The 10,046-nt window shown below is 49.8% G+C and overlaps 1 protein-coding gene across 2 annotated transcripts in view; it reads right to left on the reverse strand.

The window, feature by feature from the left end:
- ZNF827 (zinc finger protein 827) overlaps nt 1-7,602 on the reverse strand; it is a 291,725-nt gene extending 284,123 nt beyond the window's left edge. The window contains exon 1 of one of the 2 annotated variants that reach the window (XM_069744030.1): nt 7,120-7,532. In XM_069744030.1, coding sequence (XP_069600131.1) covers nt 7,120-7,162 — 43 coding nt within the window. In that variant the 5' untranslated portion in view covers nt 7,163-7,532. Of the gene's footprint in view, nt 1-7,119 lie in introns of both variants that reach the window. The other variant, XM_069744029.1, reaches the window with a different exon arrangement.
- Between the last annotated feature and the right edge of the window lie 2,444 nt (nt 7,603-10,046).

Below are 10,046 nucleotides of genomic sequence, written 5' to 3' on the forward strand. Positions count from 1 at the left end.
GAAACATCATGCTTTGGGGCTGTTTCTCTGCAAAGGGGCCAGGACGACTGATCCGGGTACATGAAAGAATGAATGGGGCCATGTATCGTGAGATTTTGAGTGCAAACCTCCTTCCATCAGCAAGGGCATTGAAGATGAAACGTGGCTGGGTCTTTCAACATGACAATGATCCAAAGCACACCGCCAGGGCAACGAAGGAGTGGCTTCGTAAGAAGCATTTCAAGGTCCTGGAGTGGCCTAGCCAGTCTCCAGATCTCAATCCTATAGAAAACCTTTGGAGGGAGTTGAAAGTCCGTGTTGCCAAGCGAAAAGCCAAAAACATCACTGCTCTAGAGGAGATCTGCATGGAGGAATGGGCCAACATACCAACAACAGTGTGTGGCAACCTTGTGAAGACTTACAGAAAACGTTTGACCTCTGTCATTGCCAACAAAGGATATATTACAAAGTATTGAGATGAAATTTTGTTTCTGACCAAATACTTATTTTCCACCATAATATGCAAATAAAATGTTAAAAAAACAGACAATGTGATTTTCTGGATTTTTTTTTCCTCAGTTTGTCTCCCATAGTTGAGGTCTACCTATGATGTAAATTACAGACGCCTCTCATCTTTTTAAGTGGTGGAACTTGCACTATTGCTGACTGACTAAATACTGTATATAGCACAGCCCACATAGTATCTAACAGTGGCCACGTAGTATATAGCACGCAATATAGAACACAGCCACGTAGTATATAACACTGCCCATGTAGTATATAGCAGTCATGTAGTGTATAACGCAGCCCACGCAGTATATAACACTGGCCACGTAATATATAGCACAGCCCACGCAGTATAGAACACAGCCCACATAGTATCTAACACTGGCCAGGTAGTATATAGCAGCCACGCGGTATCTAACACAGCCCACGTAGTATTTAGCAGTGTGGGCACCATATCCCTGTTAAAAAAAAAATGATTAAAATAAAAAATAGTTATATACTCACCTGGCGGGATCCAGCAAAACTCTGGCGATGCACGCAGTTGCTGCCATCTTGCGTTCCCAGGATGCATTGCAAAATTACCCAGATCACTTAGCGGTCTCGCGAGACCGCTAAGTCTTCTGGGTAATTTCGCAATGCATCTCTGGGACCGGAAGCTGGTGGCAGGCGCGAGCGCATCGTCAGAGGTTCGCTGGATCCCGCCGGGTGAGTATATAACTATTTTTTATTTTAATTATTTGGCATAGGCATAGGCAGCATCAATAGTAAAAACTTGGTCACAAAGGGTTCATAGCGGCGGTAATGGAGTGAGTTACCCGCGGCATAACGCAATCCGTTACCGCTGGCATTAACCCTGTGTGAGCGGTGACTGGAGGGGAGTATGGAGCGGGCGCTGACTTCGGGGAGTATGGAGCGGGCGCCGGGCACTGACTGCGGGGAGCATGGAGCGGGCGCTGGGCACTTACTGCAGGGGAGTAGGGAGGGACTAATCGGACTGTAGCCATCGCTGATTGGTCGCGGCAGCCATGACAGGCAGCTGGCGAGACCAATCAACGACTTGGATTTCCATCACAGACAGAGGTTGCGACCAATGAATATCCTGGACAGACAGATAGACGGAAGTGACCCTTAGACAATTATATAGTAGATTTCATAACGTTCCAAAATGATTGTGAAAATGTACAGTACATCCTGCATTGTACTACTGAACCTAATTTATCATATATTTTCGGAGTCGGTCCATTTTATACCATACACATACCCCAATTATTATAGATGTACCATAGGTTGTTTTTATTTGAAGAAAGATTTTTGAGTAAAAAGAGTATTTTTACTCAAATATGCCCCCCCCCCAAAAAAAAAAAAAAAAAAAAAAAGTGTGTTTCCTAAAGTGGATATATCTTGAAAATCTCATTTTGATTTTTTTCTCTGCAGAACGGACTGTGTGAACACATCCTGAGAGTACGTTCACTTTGCATCTTTTCTTTGAGCTAATCCCCTAAATTAAAACGTTGGAAAAAGTGCTAACAAAATGAAGAGCATGGTCCTATTAAATTATATGGGGAAACAACGATCTGTTGATATTTTCAGGCTTTCAAAGATGTCAACCGTTAAAAAGAACATGTACATTCTTCTGGCGTTTTGTGAATATTTCTTATTTCTTCAGTGCTTTTGCTTCGAAAATCACATGCATTTACTTCATTGTTTAATGGATTAAAAAAAAAAAAATCTGAAAACACAAAAAAAATGTTTTTGAAAAAGCACCCTAAAAAAAAGGAACAAAAACACTAAACAGACTGACTAAACTCCCGAGAGAAGGAGTGATTCCCAAAGCATCTACTACTTCAATGGATGTCTTGACCACCGGAAAAAGACTGTGTGCACATACCTAAGAGTCCCATCACCATTTTCTCAGCTTTCAACGCAGAAATCCTGATCCAATAACATAAACCTATCAATCATCGAGCTCAGCCCATCCTCTCAGAGAGGCAGTATAAATCCCCCGACATGTTCGCATTAAGGTTTTGTCAGCATTTGCAGTATTTTTCTAGATCAATTCATTCAATAAAATTAGTTTATTTTAATAGTACTAACTAAAAAAATGCAACTTTGTTTCTACACCTCTATTGTAGTCATTGGTCTCCATGGTAACAGAACACAAACAAAATCACATGTACTCTGATCCTGCAGTCATACCTTTTTTGATCTGTCCCTTACTTTTTGCCACTCACCAAATGTGGATAAGCAAAAAGAATATGAAAAGATATCTGAATACAATTCTTTTTTTGTTGTCTGTTACCAAGGAGATGAAATAAGAAAATAAGTCAGGCATATCTGGTGAAATGGCAAACACCCCACCCCCACAATTAAGACATAACATGACAGACATAATGTGTCAGGTTAGTAGACAATACCAAACTCCAAAAAAAGTATTACTTAAAATGGTGAAAAAATAAATAATCAGAAACGTTTTTTATTTTTAAAAATAAGAACTTTACCGATGATGGAGATGCATGACGGCTTGTTCTTTGGGTGATGTTTTTATTGGCACCATTATGGGGTAAATACATACAACCTTTAGATCACTTCTTACTGTACACAAATTTATCAATTCATTCCCAAATTTTGAGGACGGATGCAGCTATATTGGTTGTGGCCGTGCTATCATTCTTTTTCCATATCCAATAACAGTGTGACACAAAAAAGAAAATGTTATACAAAATTGCCACGGTTTCTTGAGCTTTTACCTGTGTTTGTCACAACAAAATGGGGCTGTGACAGTTCCTTGCACAGAAGTTGGCCACGAGGAAGGAGAAGCAGCGCTGAGTGACTGCTGCAGCCCTTCATTCTCAGGGTTGGAGGAAGTTCCAGTTGTCAGACCTTTACTGATCATAAAGTGATGGCTTGTCCTAGATATGGGACTATACTTTTTAAACACTAGGACTACTGGTTTAGTCATTTTGACTACTTGAACTTCAGTAGTTCTATTCGGGGTCACGAGTCCAGTAGTCCTAGTGTTAAAGGGAGGCTGTCTGCACTGATTGAGGGTACGTGCACACGTTGCGGTTTTTGCTGCGGATCCGCAGCGGTTTTCCATGTGGTGTACAGTACAATGTTAACCTATGGAAAACAAAAACCGCTGTGCGCATGTTGCGGAAAAAAACGAGCGGAAACGCTGCGGTTTATTTTCCGCAGCATGTCAATTCTTTGTGCGGAATCCGCAGCGGTTTTGCACCTGCTCCATATTAAAAATCCGCAGGTGTCTAAAACCGCAGTGGAAACCGCACAAAAAAAGGCGATAAATCCGCAGTACTTTTTGCACTGCGGATTTAATCAAATCCGCTGCGGAAAATTCCGCAACGGAATCCGCAGCGTGTGCACATGGCCTGACTGTTCAAGCCAAGTCCTGGCGTTCGGTGCACCCTTGGTGTGGCCAAACATTTACCTACATCTTCCCACCTGCTTGTTCTCCTTCTATCTCTGCCTTCTCCGACTGTCAAAAAAAGGGGGATATGCGAGTGAGGGAACACAAGTAAGTGGGACAGTGTAGGTAAATGTTTGGCCATACCTAGGGTGCCCCGAGAATGAGACTTGAACAGTCATTCGGCGCCGACAGCCCTCGTTACACTTTTGTGGTTTAATTGTAAATACACAGAATTAATTACAAAATGTCTTGGTTTTTTTTCAGCTTCCTGACACAAGATAGATAGAAGTGAAGGCGGCACTAGATGGTGCGGGTCACATATCTATGAATGGAAAGTTCTCTTTAGATGACAAGACTTTGTGCTGGACACAAATAAGACCTTTGTAGATTTCCCGGGTGACAATTTAAAACACAGTCTCTGCAACAGACGAAAGTTTGAGCTCATCGAGCGCTTCCTCTGACTGCTCCTACCCTAAGAACAGGGACAGACAGGGCCGAGGATCTGCAGGAGAGAAGAGGTTCATTTCATAGATACAGTCAGAGCACAAAGGCACCGAGTAGGCCCAGAGTGACTGAGCTAAAATGGAGAATGACTCAGAGCTGGGGGGAGTAGCTGAGGTCAGGGTCAAGGTCACATGGCGGGGCTGCCACTTAGACATACATCTCCTGCTCAGCAGAGGTCGCCTTCCTCCATCCTCACATATTTCTGTCTTCAAAGCAAAAACAAAAATAGAAAAACATTTCCACTGTAATTAACCTCTTCAGGGACTGTCTGCAGCACCTGACCACTGGTTCCCCTGCTACCAGCCGTCGATCTGTGCTCTATATAGTAAAGGGAATCCAGTCTATGTAGACAAGAGCTGGGGTGACGAAAAAACGAAAACTTTCCCTGGAGCGGAAATGGAATAAATAAGGATATATAGATAGATAGATAGATAGATAGATAGATAGATAGATAGATAGATAGATAGATATTATATATTATACACACACACTATGTGTTTAGGTTATTCCTGGACATAAGAGCACATTAATTTACCCTCTGGAGCGAAGCCTCATGCACTACGTATGTGTTCTATGTCATCCTGTACAAAGGGGTAATACAAATGCCAAGCACAGGCCACTAAAGATATCCTTCATTATGTTATATAGCGCCAACATACTCTGCAGCGCTTATAATCCAGTGATCCCAGGTACAGACTATGTACACAATATGACGGTCTATGTAAGAGCTGCAATGGAGCCCTAGATGCCAGAGAGGTTATTAATGCCCACGGCGCGCAGGCTGAAGCTGTGCCAGCCTCCTCCATTCTTCCCTGTGTGTCGGAGACATGCATACATATATTTATGTTATGGATATTGATCGGGATCTGTCTGCAGAGAGCAAATGGCTGCAAATGGAAAGCAACAGCCTGACCCCTCCCTCCCTTCCCCCAACCTTGTGAACTTCAGGTGACCGACTGTGGCTTTATACACACCAGCAGAGAAAACACAGCCATGTACAGATCCTCAGCTGAACCAAGGGGTGCAGCGGGCCCAGGATTAACCCTTGCCTCCACAGATCTATGCACCTCTGTGCCACATTCATGGCAGGGATGGTGTGACAGGCCGGGGTATCACCTGCAAGCTACATTCATGGCCAGTCAACCAAACAATGGCAAAGACAATGTAAACACGGAAAACAATACAGCAGCACCCCGTGTGCCCAAGGTGGATGTGAATACTGAATGTAGGAATTTTGGGATGTCTGGTGCCAGCTGCTGCATAACCCCTGGACCACACTACACACCAGTGATGAAGAATGCTTTGTGTCAGGTGACATGATACAGGAGACATCTACATCACAGGGCATCCAAGAGGGGCGTGCGAGACCACCCCAGAAGTGGCCTCTACAGTGCCCACCTCACCTGAGCCCTCCTAGCACCTATTGCTTACAGCAGTGCCACTAGGGTAACAGGTGAAGCATGGCTCAGATCTGCCCCTCACCACATAGAGGGGTGATACCCTCCCCCAAACACTGAGCCCTCCTAGCACCCATTGCTTATAGCAGTGCCACTAGGGTAACAGGTGAAGCATGGCTCAGATCTGCCCCTCACCACTCAGAGGGGTGATACCCTCCCCCAAACACTGAGCCCTCCTAGCACCCATTGCTTATAGCAGTGGCACTAGTGTAACAGGTGAAACATAACCCAGATCTGCCCCTCACCACTTAGAGGGGTGATACCTCCCAAACACTGAGCCCTCCTAGCACCTATTGCTTATAGCAGTGCCACTAGGGTAACAGGTGAAGCATGGCCCAGATCTGCCCCTCACCAGTTAGAGGGGTGATACCCTCCCCCAAACACTGAGCCCTCCTAGCACCCATTGCTTATAGCAGTGCCACTAGGGTAACAGGTGAAGCATAACCCAGATCTGCCCCTCACCACTTAGAGGGATGATACCCCCCAAACACTGAGCCCTCCTAGCACCCATTGCTTATAGCAGTGGCACTAGGGTAACAGGTGAAGCATGGCCCAGATCTGCCCCTCACCACTTAGAGGGATGACACCCACCCACCTCACCATTTCCGAGGTGCCCCAGGGGTCAGTGCTGGTGACCTGCTCCTGCCCAGGGTGGGGGCACACATTAGGCATCATGCCCAGCACTACATGCTCTGCCATCTTTGAGCATGAGAAAAGTTCCAGGCTGTGGACAATGAAGGACTGGGCTGGAAGTAGCAGGAAAAGTTGCAGCAAGGCCGGCGTGTGCCCGGGGCTGTGGTGCCCCTTCCTGTGCCCCGGCTGCAGCCCCTCGCAGGGATTCCTATACAGACACCCCTTCTCCCTCCGTGCTCGGCCCACCCCTCGGGTTTCTGCACAGCCTCCCTCCCCCTTGCATCTGCTGCTGCCTCTCCTCCCGGGGCCGCCAGGCTCAGCAGCCGGAGCTGGCCGCAACCTTTACCCGGGGACAGAGCCCTATTGATTGTGGCAGAGCCCGGCACAGGGCTGGCGAGCAGCACGGCGGGTGGGCGGCGGAGGGCACGGGAGGAGGAGGGGGTCGCTCCACACACAACACCCACAGACTAGCTGAATAAAACGATGAAAGCCATAGCCAGCACAGGACTGCTGCTCCACAACATGGCTGCCCTGCTCAGCCCGCACACAGCACCTCTGTAACCCTAAAGTCGCGCACACGACGGGCTGCAGCGCCAGGCGGCGGCGGGCACTTACGTGAAGGCAGGCGCTTGGGCTGCTCCTGCTTCCTCCTGGGCATTGTGTCCCCTTACAGTGTCCAGGGCTTCTCCGCGTCCATCACATTATTCTCCTCCTCGGTGCACGGAGACGAGAGGATGAGGAGCAGCTCCTGCGGGCTCCGGAGTCAGGGCGCTCGGTCCTTGCACCTGGCTTGTCCTCCCCTTCACCTCCCTCCCCCAGTCGTAATAAATAGTCCTCAATGGATGTGATCTATACGTGTGTGGTGTGTATGGAGGGGCGACATGATGCTGAGGAGCCGCGGCTGCCGTGTATGGCTGCTCCCTGTGTGTCTTCAAGCCCCTAACACTAGTGCAAGGATCAAAGGGCAGCGGTGGCGGCGGCAGAGCGCAGCATAGACACACACACATGAGGGGCAGCCTCCCAGCCTCAGACATACAGCAGACAAGCTCACAGCCAAGGCTGGGTCACAGTGCAGAGCTGCCCTAGGCGCTCTCCTCCTCCTCCCCTTGCACTTTGCACACCCTGCTCCCCTTCAGCTCCTGTAGGGAGGAGGTAGACATGTGCAGGGACTGCAGTAAAACACTCTAAGGTTAATGCTGAGCTCCAGGCTCCATCCCAAACTTCTCCCCCAGCCCAGGCTGCAGATCTGTGTCCTTACAGTGCACAGGAGAGGGGTCATGTCTGTGTCCACACAGGGAGGGGGGTCCTGTCTGTGTCCACACAGGGAGAGGGGTCCTATCTGTGTCCACACAGGGAGGGGGGTCCTATCTGTGTCCACACAGGGAGGGGGGTCCTGTCTGTGTCCACACAGGGAGAGGGGTCCTATCTGTGTCCACACAGGGAGGGGGGTCCTATCTGTGTCCACACAGGGAGGGGGGTCCTGTCTGTGTCCACACAGGGAGAGGGGTCCTATCTGTGTCCACACAGGGAGGGGGGTCCTGTCTGTGTCCACACAGGGAGGGGGGTCCTGTCTGTGTCCACACAGGGAGAGGGGTCCTATCTGTGTCCACACAGGGAGGGGGGTCCTGTCTGTGTCCACACAGGGAGAGGGGTCCTATCTGTGTCCACACAGGGAGAGGGGTCCTATCTGTGTCCACACAGGGAGAGGGGTCCTATCTGTGTCCACACAGGGAGAGGGGTCCTATCTGTGTCCACACAGGGAGAGGGGTCCTATCTGTGTCCACACAGGGAGAGAGGTCCTGTCTGTGTCCACACAGGGAGAGGGGTCCTATCTGTGTCCACACAGGGTGAAGGGACCTATCTGTGTCCACACAGGGTGAAGGGACCTATCTGTGTCCACAAAGGGAGGGGGGTACTATCTGTGTCCACACAGGGAGAGGGGTCCTATCTGTGTCCACACAGGGAGAGGGGTCCTATCTGTGTCCACACAGGGAGAGGGGTCCTATCTGTGTCCACAAAGGGAGGGGGGTCCTATCTGTGTCCACACAGGGAGAGGGGTCCTATCTGTGTCCACACAGGGAGAGAGGTCCTGTCTGTGTCCACACAGGGAGAGGGGTCCTATCTGTGTCCACACAGGGAGGGGGGTCCTGTCTGTGTCCACACAGGGAGAGGGGTCCTATCTGTGTCCACACAGGGAGGGGGGTCCTGTCTGTGTCCACACAGGGAGAGGGGTCCTATCTGTGTCCACACAGGGAGGGGGGTCCTGTCTGTGTCCACACAGGGAGAGGGGTCCTATCTGTGTCCACACAGGGAGAGGGGTCCTATCTGTGTCCACACAGGGAGAGGGGTCCTATCTGTGTCCACACAGGGAGAGGGGTCCTATCTGTGTCCACACAGGGAGAGGGGTCCTATCTGTGTCCACACAGGGAGAGAGGTCCTGTCTGTGTCCACACAGGGAGAGGGGACCTATCTGTGTCCACACAGGGAGAGGGGTCCTATCTGTGTCCACACAGGGAGAGGGGTCCTATCTGTGTCCACACAGGGAGAGAGGTCCTGTCTGTGTCCACACAGGGAGAGGGGACCTATCTGTGTCCACACAGGGAGAGGGGTCCTATCTGTGTCCACACAGGGAGAGGGGTCCTATCTGTGTCCACACAGGGAGAGGGGTCCTATCTGTGTCCACACAGGGAGAGAGGTCCTGTCTGTGTCCACACAGGGAGAGGGGACCTATCTGTGTCCACACAGGGAGAGGGGTCCTATCTGTGTCCACACAGGGAGAGGGGTCCTATCTGTGTCCACACAGGGAGAGAGGTCCTGTCTGTGTCCACACAGGGAGAGGGGACCTATCTGTGTCCACACAGGGAGAGGGGTCCTATCTGTGTCCACACAGGGAGAGGGGTCCTATCTGTGTCCACACAGGGTGAAGGGACCTATCTGTGTCCACAAAGGGAGGGGGGTACTATCTGTGTCCACACAGGGAGAGGGGACCTATCTGTGTCCACACAGGGAGAGGGGTCCTATCTGTGTCCACACAGGGAGAGGGGTCCTATCTGTGTCCACACAGGGAGAGGGGTCCTATCTGTGTCCACAAAGGGAGGGGGGTCCTATCTGTGTCCACACAGGGTGAAGGGACCTATCTGTGTCCACAAAGGGAGGGGGGTACTATCTGTGTCCACACAGGGAGAGGGGGGTCCTATCTGTGTCCACACAGGCAGAGGGGGTCCTGTCTGTGTCCACACAGGCAGAGGGGGGTCCTATCTGTGTCCACACAGGCAGAGGGGTCATCAGGGAGGACAGCATGGCTGGGTGATGGGAGCACGGTCACTGCAGTGAGATGAGCATCGTCAGGATTCTCCCCACACAGGACCAGGGAACACCTGTTGATGGCTTCTGCAGCCTTGTCTTCTGGGCTTTGTTTCTGTATTAACCTCTTCGTGACCTAGACAGGAACATTGTTTGCCCAAAATGAAGATTCCTTATATTGGGCGAGATGTTCCCCAAAATATGAATAATTTGATAAATCGGTAATAAATGTTCTGCAG

Source organism: Ranitomeya imitator, chromosome 1, assembly GCF_032444005.1.
Source record: "Ranitomeya imitator isolate aRanImi1 chromosome 1, aRanImi1.pri, whole genome shotgun sequence".
Taxonomy (NCBI): Eukaryota; Metazoa; Chordata; class Amphibia; order Anura; family Dendrobatidae; genus Ranitomeya; species Ranitomeya imitator.